General features: G+C 47.7%; 1 protein-coding gene across 1 annotated transcript in view; it reads right to left on the bottom strand.

Moving 5' to 3' along the window:
- scaf1 (SR-related CTD associated factor 1) overlaps positions 1 to 17905 on the bottom strand; it is a 58128-nt gene that overhangs the window by 27198 nt on the left and 13025 nt on the right. Inside the window, 3 exon segments of the mRNA XM_033013330.1 lie at positions 5277 to 5352; positions 6242 to 6363; positions 12090 to 12221. Of these exon segments, the coding sequence (XP_032869221.1) occupies positions 5277 to 5352; positions 6242 to 6363; positions 12090 to 12183 (292 nt within the window). The 5' untranslated portion in view covers positions 12184 to 12221.

Genomic DNA, 17905 nt, shown 5'->3' with positions numbered 1-17905 from the left:
ATCAGCCACGATCACATTGAATGACGGTCGGTGCTGGCTCGAAGGGCCGAATGGCTTACTCCTGACACATCGCGTGACCGGACGTGAGGTGCGGCTCGCTGCCGTTGTCCAGCGTTTGCACCACCGTAAAGTCAAAATATCGCAAGTCGAAGCATCGTAAATCGGGGAGCATCTGTATACTTGTGGCTCCTAGGTCTAGACTCACACGGGATATAGAGATGGGCAAGGGAAGGCTTGTTGAATCTTACTTCAATGCTGGAGTATTATGGGATGACTATTTGAAAAGGTGGCTAAATAAACACTCTCATTTGATATTGTTTTTATGATGACGGAAAGAGAGCGGAGCTGGCCGAGTCCAGAGCGGGTGGAGCTGTAGTGGACGCTGCTGCGGCCCGACCCCCGGAGATTCGGTGGCTGCAACTGCGGGTTTGGCGGACAGTGACACCGGGAGCCCGCGGGTCCCTGGAGGGAGACCGCTTTTCCGGGCTCCCGCAACGGCAACTTCTCCCGCCCGAGTTGCGGGGTTGAAGAGCTCCTGGAGCGGGGCTTTACAGCACCGCCCCACGCGGCTTGGAATGGCTGCGGGACTCTGCGAGCGCGCGCCGGGGGCTCTAACACCAAGACCCGGTGCGCGACCTTGCATCACCCGGCGTTGCTTTAATGGCCACGGGACAATCGCCATCGCCCGCTGGGGGCTTTGACTTTGACTCTGACATCGGGGGGGGGGGGGGGGGGGGGGGAGTGCAGTGGAGAGAAAAGTTTTTTTGGCCTTCCATCACAGCAATGTGATGGATGTTTATGTAAATTATGTTGTGTCTTGGGTCTATTTGTTTGTAATGTATGGCTGCAGAAACGGCATTTCGTTTGGACCTCAAGGGGTCCAAATGACAATAAATTGAATTGTATTGTATTGAATTGTAATTGTATTGTATTTGAGAAACAGGGTTCCCTAGAGAGGTGAAGATCAGGGCAGAACTAATAGATGTTCAAAATTACAAATTAATTTGATGGGAATAGATTTGTTCTGTTAGACTGGATGATAACCAGAACATTGCCAGAAAACAGAAGGTGAATTTTCGTCACTACAGTGGCGCAGCAGCTGGTACTGCTGTCTCAGCGCCAGAGCCCCGCGTTCGATCCTGAACTCGGGTGCCGTTGACAATAGACATTAGGTGCAGGGGTAGGCCATTTGGCCCTTCGAGCCAGCACCGTTGGTTGGTAGAAGTTACCTAAAATTGGAGAATTCAACGTTCGTACCATTGGGCTGTAGGCTACCCAAGCGAAATAGGTGCTGTTCCTCCAATTGGAATGCAGCCTCACTCTTCCATGAAGAATGTGACTTCGCTAACCACGAGCAATCAGTCTGAAAGACGGCCACTTGATATTGAATGGGCCGGCAACTTTTTAACCCTACGTTTTCCATTCCCCACCCACCAAATCTCTACCTCTCATTAGTTTAGTTTAGAAATAGAAACATAGAAATTAGGTACAGGAGTAGGCCATTCGGCCCTTCGAGCCTGCACCGCCATTCAATATGATCATGGCTGATCATCCAACTCAGTATCCCGTACCTGCCTTCTCTCCATACCCTCTGATCCCCTTAGCCACAAGGGCCACATCTAACTCCCTCTTAAATATAGCCAATGAACTGGCCTCGACTACCCTCTGTGGCAGAGAGTTCCAGAGATTCACCACTCTCTGTGTGAAAAAAGTTCTTCTCATCTCGGTTTTAAAGGATTTCCCCCTTATCCTTAAGCTGTGACCCCTTGTCCTGGACTTCCCCAACATCGGGAGCAATCTTCCTGCATCTAGCCTGTCCAACCTCTTAAGAATTTTGTAAGTTTCTATAAGATCCCCTCTCAATCTCCTAAATTCTAGAGAGTATAAACCAAGTCTATCCAGTCTTTCTTCATAAGACAGTCCTGACATCCCAGGAATCAGTCTGGTGAACCTTCTCTGCACTCCCTCTATGGCAATAATGTCCTTCCTCAGATTTGGAGACCAAAACTGTACGCAATACTCCAGGTGTGGTCTCACCAAGACCCTGTACAACTGCAGTAGAACCTCCCTGCTCCTATACTCAAATCCTTTTGCTATGAAAGCTAACATACCATTCGCTTTCTTCACTGCCTGCTGCACCTGCATGCCCACTTTCAATGACTGGTGTACCATGACACCCAGGTCTCGCTGCATCTCCCCTTTTCCTAGTCGGCCACCATTTAGATAATAGTCTGCTTTCCTGTTTTTGCCACCAAAATGGATAACCTCACATTTATCCACATTATACTGCATCTGCCAAACATTTGCCCACTCACCCAGCCTATCCAAGTCACCTTGCAGTCTCCTAGCATCCTCCTCACAGCTAACACTGCCCCCCAGCTTAATGTCATCCGCAAACTTGGAGATATTGCCTTCAATTCCCTCATCCAGATCATTAATATATATTGTAAATAGCTGGGGTCCCAGCACTGAGCCTTGCGGTACCCCACTAGTCACTGCCTGCCATTGTGAAAAGGACCCGTTTACTCCTACTCTTTGCTTCCTGTTTGCCAGCCAGTTCTCTATCCACATCAATACTGAACCCCCAATGCCGTGTGCTTTAATTTTGTATACTAATCTCTTATGTGGGACCTTGTCGAAAGCCTTCTGGAAGTCCAGATACACCACATCCACTGGTTCTCCCCTATCCACGCTACTAGTTACATCCTCGAAAAATTCTATAAGATTCGTCAGACATGATTTACCTTTTGTAAATCCATGCTGACTTTGTCCAATGATTTCACCACTTTCCAAATGTGCTGCTATCCCATCTTTAATAACTGACTCTAGCAGTTTCCCCACTACCGATGTTAGACTAACTGGTCTGTAATTCCCCGTTTTCTCTCTCCCTCCCTTCTTAAAAAGTGGGGTTACGTTTGCTACCCGCCAATCCTCAGGAACTACTCCAGAATCTAAAGAGTTTTGAAAGATTATTACTAATGCATCCACTATTTCTGGAGCTACTTCCTTAAGTACTCTGGGATGCAGCCTATCTGGCCCTGGGGATTTATCGCCCTTTAATCCATTCAATTTACCCAACACCACTTCCCGGCTAACCTGGATTTCACTCAATTCCTCCAACTCCTTTGACCCGCGGTCCCCTGCTATTTCCGGCAGATTATTTATGTCTTCCTTAGTGAAGACGGAACCAAAGTAGTTATTCAATTGGTCCGCCATATCCTTGTTCCCCATGATCAACTCACCTGTTTCTGACTGCAAGGGACCTACATTTGTTTTAACTAATCTCTTTCTTTTCACATATCTATAAAAGCTTTTGCAGTCAGTTTTTATGTTCCCTACCAGTTTTCTTTCATAATCTATTTTTCCTTTCCTAATTAAGCCCTTTGTCCTCCTCTGCTGGTCTCTGAATTTCTCCCAGTCCTCCGGTATGCTGCTTTTTCTGGCTAATTTGTACGCATCATCCTTCGCTTTGATACTATCCCTGATTTCCCTTGTTATCCACGGATGCACTACCTTCCCTGATTTATTCTTTTGCCAAACTGGGATGAACAATTTTTGTAGTTCATCCATGCAGTCTTTAAATGTCTTCCATTGCATATCCACCGTCAACCCTTTTAGAATTAATTGCCAGTCAATCTTGGCCAATTCACGTCTCATACCCTCAAAGTTACCTTTCTTTAAGTTCAGAACCATTGTTTCTGAATTAACAATGTCACTCTCCATCCTAATGAAGAACTCAACCATATTATGGTCACTCTTGCCCAAGGGGGCACGTACAACAAGACTGCTAACTAACCCTTCCTCATTACTCAATACCCAGTCTAAAATAGCCTGCTCTCTCGTTGGTTCCTCTACATGTTGATTTAGATAACTATCCCGCATACATTCCAAAAAATCCTCTTCCTCAGCACCCCTGCCAATTTGATTCACCCAATCTATATGTAGATTGAAGTCACCCATTATAACGGTTTTGCCTTTGTCGCACGCATTTCTAATTTCCTGTTTGATACCATCTCCAACTTCACTACTACTGTTAGGTGGCCTGTACACAACACCCACCAGCGTTTTCTGCCCCTTAGTGTTTCGCAGCTCTACCCATACCGATTCCACATCCTGCAAACTAATGTCCTTCCTTTCCATTGCGTTAATCTCCTCTCTAATCAGCAACGCTACCCCACCTCCTTTTCCTTTCTCTCTATCCCTCCTGAATATTGAATATCCCTGGATGTTCAGCTCCCAGCCTTGGTCACCCTGGAGCCATGTCTCTGTGATCCCAACTATATCATAGTCATTAATAGCTATCTGCACATTCAACTCATCCACCTTATTACGAATGCTCCTTGCATTGAGACACAAAGCCTTCAGGCTTGTTTTTACAACACTCTTACCCCTTATACAATTATGTTGAAAAGTGGCCCTTTTTGATTTTTGCCCTGGATTTTCCAGCCTGCCACTTTTACTTTTCATCTTGCTACCTATTGCTTCTACCCTCATTTTACACCCCTCTGTCTCTACGCTCACACATTTAAGAAACCCTTTCCCTTTAACTCCATCCTCCACTATCCCATTCGACACCCCACCCCCCGTTTACAGTGTGTAAACAGGCCTTTCGGCCCACCAAGTCCACGCCAACCAGGGATCCCCATGCACTAACACTAGCCTGCACACCAAGGATAATTTGCAATTTTTACCGCAGCCAATTAACTTACAAACCCGTACGTCTTTGGAGTGTGGCAGGAACCCGGAGCACCTGGAGAAAACCCACGCGGTCACGGGGAGAACGTAGAAACTCCATACAGACAGCACCCGTAGTCAGGATCAAACCCGGTATCTGGCAATGTAAAGGGCCTGTCCCACTTTCACGACCTAATTCACCACCTTTTTTACTTGTGGACATTTTTCATCATGTTGAAAAAACGCCCCGGCCTACCTACGACCTCGTGACGACCATGCTTCGAGTATGTCAAGGGCAAACTCGGCAGAGGTTGTGAATTAGGTCGTGAAAGTGGGACAGGCCCTTAAGGCAGCAACTGGATCAGGATGTAATCCGCTGTAAAGTTCTCGGTAGAGCATCACTCAGCAACTCTACCGCTGCTTCACCATGCCGCCCCTTATCTCTCTCTTGAAGGTACAGACTACTTCCAACTAGATTTGCAGAAGGCTGGGTGACAGGGGATCCACTGCTGTGACTGGATCACCTGGACTCCATCTTTGGTTTGGACTTGCCGACACTTGGAACACATTTGCACGAATCCTACAGTGACACGGACACATACCTCGCTGGCACATCTTCCCGCAGTCATTCGGCTCACGTGCGGCCACGTTCGTACCTCTCAAGCGCTGCAGGGAGTTCTACAATGTAAAAAAATCTTTGATTAGCAATCGGACGGAATGATGGCGTCCGCTCACTTGCATTCATCCATAACGTAAAGATGACATTCTACATTGGGTGTGAAACCATTCTTAACTCTAACCACTGCACGGCACGGTGGCGCAGCGGTAGAGTTGCTGCCGCACAGCGCCAGAGACCCGGGTTCGATCTGACTACGGGTGCTGTGCTGTTTAGTTTTTATTTCAGTTTAGAGACTTTGCGTGGAAACACGCTCTTCGGCCCACCGAGTCTGCGCCGACCAGCGTTCCCCGCACATTAACACTGTCCCACACACCCTAGGGACAATTTACACTTACACCAAGCCAATTACCTGTACGCGTTTGGAGTGTGGGACGAAACCAAAGTTCTTAGAGAAAACCCAAAACAGGTCACGGGGAGAACGTAGAAACTCCGTACAGACAACACCCATAGTCGGGATCAAACCCGGGTCTCCGGCGCTGCGTTCGCCGTAAGGCAGCAACTCTACCGCTGCGCCACCGTGACCGCCCAGTGCTTAGCAACAGGTGGGTTTAGGCGGACTGAGCGGAGGTGTTCAGCAAAACGATGGCCGAGCCTACGCTTGGTCTCACCGATATATAGGCCTGCGCTTACTAGATACCAGGCAATCCAGAATGGCTCTGGAACCAAGGGTGCTGGAAAACCATGGAGGACCTGTGTTTATTTGATAAGTACTATAGCAACATTTAAAAGACATCTGTACAGATACTAGGAAAGGTTGAAAGGGACACGGGGCAAAGGCAAAGGGGACTAGGTCTTAGTCGGCATGGACGAGTTGTGCCGTGCTGGGTAACTCCTGGTCAAGACATCGGTGCTATACTTGGTGCGTGACAGTACGGAGGCAAGCGCTACCTTAGCCTGCTGCCCGCAAGGTGAATCGCTGCAGTTAGCCTGAGTGGACGCGTTGCGCTCAGGACGATTACAGTGCGCGCTCTGGCCCAGTGGCTGTGGGATCCGGCGGACATGCTCAGCGCCTGCAACACAGGGAAACAGTGTTCAGAGTTAAAGCAATTCGCAGCAGAGCCAGAACCAGAAAAGGAGCAGAATTCTATGCCATTCAGCCCACAGAGTCTACTCCTTCATTGAATAATGGCCGATCATTTTTCCTTCTCAAGCCCATTCTCCTGCCTTGTCCCCGTAACCTTTGACACCGTTACTAATCAAGAACCTAATAGCCCTGTCCCACGGTACGAGTTCATTCCCAGAGTTCTCCCGAGTTTGCCCTGATTCGAACTCAGAGATTTACGGTAATGGCCGCTCGTCGGTACTCAGGGCTCTCGTGGACATTTTTCAACGTGTTGAAAAATCTTCATGAGTCTTCCCGTGCTTACCTGCCGTTAGCGTTACGAGCCGCTAAGAGACGTCCCCGAGCTCCGACGTACCCGCTACGTTCATTCTCCGTGCTTACCACGAGTTTGATTTTTTTTAACTCGGGAGAGCACTTGAATGAACTCGCATCGTGGGACAGGGCTATAACTATAGACAGACACAAAAAGCTGGAGTAAATGGCCTGTCCCACATTCACGACCTAATTCACGACCTTTTTTACTCGTGGACATTTTTCATCAGGCTAGAAAAACGCCCCGACCTACTTGATGCCACGAGTACCTACGACTAGCATCACGGCCTACTACGACCTACCTACGACCTCGTGACGACCATGCTGCAAGTATGAGTCAAACTCGGCAGAGGTCGTGAATTAGGTCGTAAAAGTGGGAAAGGCCCTCAGCGGGACAGGCAGCATCTCTGGAGAGAAGGAATGGGTGACGTTTCCGGTCGAGGCCCTTCTTCAGACTGAGTCAGGGGAGAGGGAGTCTAGACTACCCTTCCCCCCTCTTTTAACCATGTTACTCCTACTAATTCCAATCTCCCCACATTCCAACACTACTCCTTACGCCCCCCCCCCTCCTCTCTGAACCCACATTGTTCAAAAAAAGGGCTGAAGAAGGGTCTCAACCCGAAACGTCACCCATTCCTTCCCTCCAGAGATGCTGCCTGTCCTGCTGAGTTACTCCAGCATTTTGTGTCTATCTTCGGTACAAACCAGCGCCTGCAGTTCTTTTCTACACAATGAAACTACAAGGTCTGAGATGACAACTACTCCACAGGACATGTTCTCACTTCCCTGCCTCATAATTAACAAAAACGTCCAATAGTCTCTGCGAGAATTCACTGATACTTTGTTCTCACATGTACCTATGTACAGTCTGAAGAGGGGTCTCCACCCGAAACGTCACCCGTTCCTTCTCTCCAGAGATGCTGCCTACCCCGCTGAGTTACTCCAGCATTTTGTGTCGAGCTTAGATACAGTGAAGTGCTTTGTTTTGCGTACAACCCAGTTAAATGAGTCGAGTATAGGAGCAAAGAGGTCCTCCTGCAGTTGTACACGGCCCCAGTGAGACCACACCTGGAGTATTGTGTGCAGTTTTAGTCCCCTATTTTGAGGAATGACATTCTTGCTATTGAGGGAGTGCAGCATAGGTTCACCAGGTTAATCCCGGGATGGCGGGACCGTCATATGCTGAGAGAATGGAGCGGCTGGGTTTGTACACTCTGGAGTTTAGGGGGATGAGAGAGGATCTTATTGAAACATATAAGATTGTTAAGGGTTTGGACACCTAGAGGCAGGAAACATGTTCCCGATGTTGGGGGAGTCCAGAACCAGGGGCCACAGTTTAAGAATAAGGGGAAAGCCATTTAGAACGGAGACGAGGAAACATTTTTTCTCACAGAGAGTTGTGAGTGTGGAATTCTCTGCCTCAGAGGGAGGTGGAGGCGGGTTCTCTGAATACTTTCAAGAGAGAGCTAGATAGGGCTCTTGAAGATAGCGGAGTCAGGGGATATGGAGAGAAGGCAGGAACGGGGTACTGATTGTGGATGATCAGCCATGATCACATTGAATGGCGGTGCTGGCTTGAAGGGCCGAATGGCCTACTCCTGCACCTATTGTCTAAATCATACAGCAGACCTCCACTGGGTAGTACTCAAGTGTCGCCACTTTTCTGGCGCGGATAAAGTTCACCGAATAGTCCTATCTACAGCGTGCCTCAGCCCATGGCAGCAATCGGCCCTCTGCCAGCCCCCCCCCCTCGTTATCGATGGCCCCCCCACTACTTTCTCGGCGGTTCCCCCCTCCCCGTCAGGTCATGAGGTCAATAGGAATAGGAATAGAATTAGGCCATTCGGCCCATTCAATCATGGCTGATCTATCTCTCCCTCCTAACCCCATTCCCTGCCATCTCCCCATAACCACTGACACCCGTATTAGTCAAGAAGCTATCGATAGCTATGTTTTATTATTAATGTTTAATTTTTTATGTATCATTCTTAACTGTCAATGTATGTCATGTTGTCACTTGCGGGCGGAGCACCAAGGCAAATTCCTTGTATGTGAATACTTGGCCAATAAACTTATTCATTCATTCATCTTTGCCTTAAAATATCCACTGACTTGGCCTCCACAGCCTTCTGTGGCAAAGAATTCCACAGATTCGCCACCCTCTGACTAAATAAAATTTTCCTCGTCTCCTTCCTAAAAGAACGTCCTTTAACTCTGTGGCTACGACCTCTAGTCCTGGACTCTCCCACTAGTGGAAACATCCTCCCCACCCACTCTATCCAAACCTTACACTATTCAGTATGTTTCAATGAGGTGTCCACCCCCCCCCCCTCATTCTTCCAAACTGCAGCGAGTACAGGCCCAGTGCCGACAAACGCTCATCATAGGTTAACCCACTCATTCCTGGGATCATACTTGTAAACATTCTCTGAACCTCCTCCAGAGCCAGCACGTCCTTCCTCAGATATGGTGCCCAAAATTGCTCACAATATTCCAAATGCAGCCTGACCAGCTCCTTATAGAGCCACAGCATTACATCCCCGTATTACCCAGCATTCGATCACATATAGTTCTTCCTAACCCTGGTTTTGTCCTGTGCTGCATACTTTAGTTTACATTTTCTTCCCCAACTTGTCTCTATCTAGCCAATTCCCCCACCCACTATGTAGAATAAGTGTCAGGACAGGGGAGATCCCCCCCGCCACGGGTACCATGTAATCCCGTGCTACCCGCTCCAGGGTCGGATAGTCGGCGACTAAACCGTCTCCGCCACCTGGGTTGCCAGGCGAGGAGGGGGCTGTGGACCCCCAGCAGGACCAAAAACAAGACCTGTCAAAGGGCGGGTGAGCTCCTAGCAAGCCAACGGCCATCCACACTTCAGTAGAAGTCAAGTGAAGTCGCATTGATTTATATAGCACATTTAAAATCAACTCTCGTTGGCCAAAGTACTTTACATTGGTATAAGAATAGTATAACAAACAACAGTGGTTCATAGATTAAACACAAACATCACTACATACATATAGCCCTCGCTCAGAGGACGTCAAGAAAGGCTTGGGAGTACACATGAGTTTTTAGTCTTGACTTAAAGGGGTCGATGGAGGGGGCAGTTCTGATGGGAAGAGGGATGCTGTTCCACAGTTTAGGAGCTGCAACCGCAAAGGCGCGGTCGCCCCTGAGCTTATGCCTAGACCGCGGGATATTCAGCAACCCCAAGTCGGCCGATCTGAGGGACCTGGAGGTGGTGTGGTGGGTGAGAAGACTTTTAATGTAGGTGGGGGGCAAGCCCATTGAGGACCTTGTAGAAGTTGCGATCACTGTCGTACACGGCATTGTAAAAGGCACCGTGTGTGTTGATGATGATGATGACACAGACCTGCAGATGCTGGCTAATACACAAAAGGACACAATGTACTGCTGTAACTCATGCTACATCTCTGGAGATCATGGATAGGTGACGTTTCGGGGCGAGGCACTTCTTCAGATTGATTGTAGTTGGGGGGGGGGGGGGGGGGGGGGTGGGAGAAGAAGAAAACTAGCGGGGGTAGAGAAGAAGAAAACTGGAAAAGGGGATAAGCAGGGCAAAGCGGGGCAGGTAATAGATCAAACGGTTGGGACAAAGGCCAGAGTTAAGAACAGTAGGTGTGAGAGGTTTTAAGCTGCAAATTGCGAAGGCAGGGGAAGAAAATATGTGGTAGTCCAGGTGGGGCTCAGGGGAGGGAAGGGGATCAGGGAGGGTAAGTGAAAAGGGGGGGGGGGGGGGGGGAGGGTTAGTTAGTGGTTACCTAAAATTAGAGAATTCAATGTTCTCTTTGTTTCTACGTTTTCCCCAATTTACTTCATCGAGATGAGCACAAAATACTATCTTAAAAACACAAACATTGACCATTGAATCCCTCAAACCTGTGCTAACACATAACACTACAGCAGAGGAACAGGCCCATCGGCCCACAGCCTCCATGCTAACATTCAATTAGGGCACAGCTGATCCACCTGCCTTAATTCAGTAAGAAAAATAATGCAGTTTATGCAAAAGAAGGTGTGAGAATATGGAACTCCTACTACTAACATAAAATATCCATAATGGCTGGGAATTGATTGAACATTTCAAAATGAGAAATACATGACAGGAAAGTAGCAGAGTTAAAGCAGGTTTAGTGGAGTTGAAACATAGAAACATAGAAAATAGGTGCAGGAGTAGGCCATTCGGCCCTTCGAGCCTGCATCGCCATTCAATATGATCATGGCTGATCATCCAACTCAGTATCCTGTACCTGCCTTCTCTCCATACCCCCTGATCCCTTTAGCCACAAGGGCCACATCTAACTCCCTCTTAAATATAGCCAATGAACTGGCCTCAACTACCTTCTGTGGCAGAGAGTTCCAGAGATTTACCACTCTCTGTGTGAAAAATGTTTTTTTCATCTCGGTCCTAAAGGATTCCCCCCTTATCCTTAAACTGTGACCCCTTGTCCTGGACTTCCCCAACATCGGGAACAATCTTCCTGCACCTAGCCTGTCCAACCCCTTAAGAATTTTGTACGTTTCTATGAGATCCCCCCTCAATCTTCTAAATTCTAGCGAGTACAAGCCGAGTCTATCCAGTCTTTCTTCATATGAAAGTCCTGTAAAGGTATATTCAATATATCAATTATATTCAAGTAAAGGTATATTCAAATGAATCAACCAACTAAGGGGCTCAACACTGACAGCTAGTTTGCCTATGAGAGTTCTCACTTGAATAAGAGGAATCCCAGGGATGATAGGGTTAACAAATAATGAACGTTTGAGGGCACTGGGCATTTACTCGCTGGAGTTTAATAGGATGAGGGGGAACCTGATTGAAAATTACCGAATAATGAAAGGCCTGGATAGCGTGGATGTGAAGAGGATGATTCCACTCGCTGGGCAGCCTGTATCCAGAGGCCATAGCCTCAAAATAAAAGGACGCACCATTAGAAAAGAGATGAGGAGGAATTTCTTTAGTGGTGAATCTGTGGAATTCATTGCCATGGAAGGCTGTGGAGGTCAAGTCATTGGGTATTTTTAAGGTGGAGATTGACAGATTCTAGATTACAAGATACAAGATACGTTTATTTGTCACATGTACCAAATGGTACAGTGAAATGTGTGGTCGCCATACAGCCATACCAATAATAGTCAGGGGTTATGGGGAGAAGGCAGAAGAATGGCATTGAGAAGGAAAGATAAATCAGCCAGGATTTCCTTTGATGGGCCAAATGGCCTGATTCTGTTCCTATAACATATGAACAGAATATCCAAGAGCTACACTCGCGCGCCCGCATACATGCACATATGCCAAGAGTTACAGTGTAGAGTTAAGGAAATGACCTATGGTACCTCTTTCTCTCGCTGATTCAGTGCACGGATCCAATCCTGGCTCTTCCCCCGGGATCTCGTTCTGCTGCGGATCCTGGTTTTCATCTTCTTCCATAATTCCGGATCAGGAATCCTGAAGCAGCGCTGACAAAACTGAAGAGACAGTAAACAAGCAGCTGAAATGGATGCGAGTTGAATCGGCAGTAAGGAAGGCAAACGCATTTATTTAGAGGCGACTAGAATAGAATGTAATGCTGAGGCTCTATAAGGCGCTGGTCAGACCGCATTTGGAGTATCGGCCCCATATCCAAGGAAGGATGTGCTGGCACTGGAGAGTGTCCAGAATGATCCCAGGAATGAATGGGCTAACACATGATGAGCGTTTGACAGCACTGGGCCTGTACCCGCTGGAGTTTAGAAGGATGAGAGGAAGGGGCCTCATTTAAACTTACCGAATGTGCGTGTGTGTATGCGTGCATGCGAGCATTCACTCATGGGGTCACCACTTCCATCTCCGTCTGAACAGGTCAAAGGTCCAAGGCCCAGGCTGAAGGCCTCACCATGAAAAATCCTTTTATCGCACGAGTAACTCACCGAATAGTGAAAGGCCTGGATAGAGTGGATGTGGAGAGGGTGTTTCCACTAGTGGGAGAGTCTGGGACCAGAGGGCACAGCCTCAGAATAAAAGGACGTTCCTTTAGGAAGAAGATGAGGAGGAAATTTCTTTAGTCAGAGGGTGGTGAATCTGTGGAATTCATTGCCACAGAAGGCTGTGGAGGCCAAGTCAATGGATATTTTGCAGCAGAGATGGATAGATTCTTGATTAGTACGGGTGTCAGGGGTTGTGGGGAGAAGGCAGGAGAATGAGGTTGAGGGGGAGAGATAGATCAGCCATGATCGACTGGCGGAGTAGACTTGATCGGCCAAAGGGCCTAATTCTACTCCTCTCACTTATGAATGTGGTGCATGGCCCTACATGACAACAAGGTCAAACTCTCAACTAAATACAGGTTTGACTCAATCACTTCATTGACTAGTATTAGACAGTTTAGAAAATCCTTGGCAATTTGTTATTATTGTGCAAAGTCATTCGATTTTTAAGATTACATTGCACCCATAACAAAGATATCATCTTTGGCATTGTTCACTAAGAGTCAGATATTATATTTACTGTGGTGCCCGTAATAGTAATAAGACTTCCAATTCTTTTTTGATTGTATTGAAAGATACAGCAAGGAAACAGGCTCGTCAGCCCACCGAGTCCACTGTGACCATTGATAAACCCCTGTCCCACTGTACGAGGTAATTCAAGAGTTCTCCCGAGTTTTCCCCTGATTCAAACTCGGAGAATGTCCGTAGCGGGTCCGTATGAGTTCGCGGATGTCTCGTGGCGGCTCGTACGAGTAAAAAGTAACCATTTTTTTCATCACGAGTATTTTCTTTTTACTCGTGGACATTTTTCACAGTGTTGAAAAAACGTCACGAGTTTACCGGATTTCCCGAGTACCTACCGTTACTCGTACGAGCCGCTACGGATTTTCTCCGAGATCTTCGGTATCCTCCCACACTTCAAAGACGTACAGGTTTGTAGGTTCATTGGCTTGGTATTAAAAAAATGTAAAATGTCCCTAATGTGTGTAGGGTAGTGTTAATGTGTGGGGATCGCTGGTTGGTGCATGAACAGGTCTGTTTCCACGCTGTATCTCCAAATTAAACTAAATCTTGGTGCAATGACTTGGCAATCATCCATCACTTGGTTAACACCAAAAGCACAGCTTTCTTTCAATGTCTACATTTAATAAACCACACGTCAGAAATATAGGGTCAAAACTACTGTATAATAATAAGGGAGCACTGTACTACTACGAGTACCTACTTTCAGAAGGCTGGGCTTTCTGGGCTGATGTACATTAAATATTCCATGACTCTCTCTGGTCAATTCTTCCCTTCCCTCCCGCACCACCCCCTCCCCGGGCACTTTCCCTTGCAACCGCAAGAGATGCTACACTTGTCACTTTACCTCCCCCCTCGACTCCATTCAAGGACCCAAGCAGTCGTTCCAGGTGCGACAGAGGTTCACCTGCATCTCCTGCAACCTCATCTATTGCATCCGCTGCTCTAGATGTCAGCTGATCTACATCGGTGAGACCAAGAGTAGGCTTGGCGATCGCATTAACCAACCTGATCTCCCGGTGGCTCAGCACTTCAACTCCCCCTCCCATTCCGAATCCGACCTTTCTGTCCAGGGCCTCCTCCATGGCCAGAGTGAGCACCATCGGAAATTGGAGTAGCACCTCATATTCCGCTTGGGCAGTCTGCACCCTAGTGGCATAAACATTGACCTCCATTTTCCGGTAGCCCTTGCTGTCTCCTCCCCTTCTCAGCTCTCCCTCAGCCCTCTGGCTCCTCCTCTTCCTTTCTCCTTTCTTCTCCCCGCCCCCACCCCACATCAGTCTGAAGAAGGGTTTCGGCCCGAAACGTTGCCTATTTCCTTCGCTCCATAGATGCTGCTGCACCCACTGAGTTTCTCCAGCACTTTTGTCTACCTTCGATATTCCAGCATCTGCGGTTCCTTCTTAAACACCATGACTCCATCTCATGAGCAGAGGACTTTATTTAGTATCTTCGTTTAGTTTAACGAACCAGCGTGGAAACAGGTCCCTCAGCCCACCTAGTCCGCGCCAACCAACGATCACCTGTACACTAGTGACAATCTATCGAAGCCAACTAACCTACAAATCTGCACATCTTCGGAATGTGGGAGTAAATCGGAGCACCCGGGGAAAACCCACGCGGTCACAGGTAGAACATACAAACAGCACACAGACAGCATCAGAGGTCAGGATCGACTATGGGTCTCTGGCGCTGTGAGGCAGCAGCTCTTCCACTGTGCCACCTAAGTCAGTGGATCGTGCATGATTGCTTGGCTGAAAAGGATTTGTTGGACTGAGTGGTCCTGTAGTTTGAACCTACAGCCCCAGTCGCTGTCTCCGGCAGGGTGTCTGGTGCTGTAAGGCAGCAACTCTACCACTTCGCCATCGCGCCCGGGTTGATATTTATGGCTCAAGAAACAATCCAAGACAGTTCATCGGGTCATAATATTATTTTTATTTGTAGCAACATTGCGCTCAAAAAATCTTCGCTGTTTCCCTACGGTGCAAAAATGTCAAACTGTATTTCACTAGTAGTGATGTCCTGAGGTGCAACTATTTTGCATTGGCCTAGTTCTGGGAGACGGATAACTTGGTTTCAGAGACACGATGTTCTTTCCATAACCCATCCTGTAAATGAACATTGACGGTGAACTGGTGACAAAAAGTATGGAAGATAAGCCTCGAAGGACCCAAGCTCCAATCTAGTGACCAAAGGACATCAGGCGGCGCAGCGATAGAGTTGTTGCCTTACAGCAATTGCAGCGCCAGAGACCCGAGTTCAATCCCAACTATGGGTAATGTCTGTGCGGAGTTTGTACGGTCTCCCCGTGACAGTGTGGGTTTTCTCCGAGATCTTCGGTTTCCTCTCACCCTCCAAAGACGTGCAGGTTTGTTGGTTAATTGGCTTGGTATAAATATACAATTGTCAAGTCAAGTTTATTCGTCACATACACATACGAGATGTGCAGTGAAATGAAAAGTGGCAATGCTCGCGGACTTTGTGCAAAAAGACAAACAAACAAACAAACAAACTACAAACTACAAACAGAATGGAACAGAATCACATATTCTTTTACATATTAAATATTGTGGAAGGAAAAGGGGATTAAAAAAAAAAAGCAGTAGAGTGGTACAGTAAAGTTAGTCCCTGGTGGGATAGGAGTTTACAGTCCTAATGGCCAATGGGAAGAAACTCCTTCTCAACCTTGAAGCAGTGTGTCCATAGTGTGTGTAGGGTGCTGCTAATGTGCGGGGATCGCTGGTCGGTGTGGACATGGTGGGCCGAAGGGCCTGTTTCCCCACTGTATCTCTAAACTAAACAGCATTTCTCATTCACACGCTGGATGGGAAAGACCTTCTACAGTGGCGGTCCCACTATTGTTTTTGTGTGCGTTCAACTAAATGACTGAAGTTTTCCCTTCCTCTTAATCATACACTATTCAGAAATGACGACACGAAGTGCCGGAGTAACTCAGCGGGTCAGGCAGCACCTCTGGAGAACACGGAGAGATGACATTTCGGGTCAGGACCCTTCTTCAGTCTATCCATGTTCTCCAGAGATGCTGCCTGACCTGCTGAGTTACTCCAGCTCGTAGTGACAACAGGACACAATGCAACTCAGCGAGAAGGGTCCTGACCCAAAACGTCACCCTTCCGTTTCCTCCCTGCCTTTTTTTTTTGATAAACCAGCATCTGCCTTCAATCTACCATAACAAAATCTTGACAACAGACAACTACAAGGTTAATTCCCAGGTTGGCGGGACTGTCATATGCTGAGAGAATGGAGCAGCTGGGCTTGTACACTCTGGAGTTTAGAAGGATGAGAGGATATCTCATTGAAACATATAAGATTGTTAAGGGTTTAGACACGCTAGAGGCAGGAAACATGTTCCCGATGTTGGGGGAGTCCAGAACCAGGGGCCACAGTTTAAAAATAAGGTGTAAGCCAATTAGAACGGAGACGAGGAAACACTTTTTCTCACAGAGAGTTGTGAGTCTGTGGAATTCTCTGCCTCAGAGGGCGGTGGAGGCAGGTTCTCTGGATGCTTTCAAGAGAGAGCGGAGTCTTAAAAATAGCGGAGTCAGGGGATATGGGGAGAAGGCTGAAACGGGGTACTGATTGGGGATAATCAGCCATGATCACATTCAGCTGGCTCAAAGGGCTGAATGGCCTACTCCTGCACCATCCTCCAACATCGGGAACACGTTTCCTGCACTCCTTTAAGAAATTTAAATGCGTAACCCTTCCCATCCTGATCAGAAACCTTGGATGACAGGAGATTCACTCCGTTGAAGTCCAGATCCAAAGCTTTCAAGAAAGATGACCCAGCACTGTATAAGAAGGCCACATATGATCTCTGTAAGGCTACCAGGGATGCAAAGAGATAATTGCAGAACAAGCTCCAGGCTAAATTTGAGCAGATGCTAGGCGACTGTGACAGGGTGAGTATACCATCACGGGCTACCTCTAGAGTCATAGAGTGATAAAGTGTGGAAACAGGCCCTTCGGCCCAACTTGCTCACACGGGCCAACATGTCCCAGCTACACTAGTCCCACCTGCCCGTGTTTGGTCTATATCCCTCCAAACCTGTACTATCCATGTGCCTGTCTAACTGTTCCTTAAATGTTGGGATAGTCCCAGCCTCAACTACCTCCTCTGGCAGCTGGTTCCATACACCCTCCGCCCTTTGTGTGAAAAAGTTACTCCTCAGATTCCTATTAAATCTTTTCCCCTTCACCTTGAACCTATGTCCTTGACTCCCCTACTCTGGATAAGAGACTCAGTGCATCTAACCAAAATAGATACCCAAAGCTGGTGTAACTCAACGGGACAGGCAGCATCTCTGGAGAGAAGGAATGGGTGACGTTTAGGGTAGAGACCCTTCTTCACACTGGTTCCCCCGTCTGAAGAAGGGTCTTGTCCCAAAACGTCACCCATTCCTTCTCTCCAGAGATGCTGCCTGTCCCGCTGAGTTACTCCAGCTTTTTGTGTCCATCTTTGGTTTAAACCAGCATCCGCAGTTTCGTTTTACGCAGTGCATCTACGCGATCTATTCCTCTCATGATTTTATACACCTCAATAAGATCACCCCTCACTCTCCTGAGCTCCAAGGAATAGGGACCCAGCCTACTCAACCTCTCCCTGTAGCTCAGACCCTCTAGCCTTGGCAACATCCTTGTAC

Source organism: Amblyraja radiata, chromosome 38, assembly GCF_010909765.2.
Source record: "Amblyraja radiata isolate CabotCenter1 chromosome 38, sAmbRad1.1.pri, whole genome shotgun sequence".
NCBI lineage: Eukaryota > Metazoa > Chordata > Chondrichthyes > Rajiformes > Rajidae > Amblyraja > Amblyraja radiata.
Note: the sequence above shows the minus strand (reverse complement) of the source record. Positions and strands in the feature narration are given on the sequence as shown.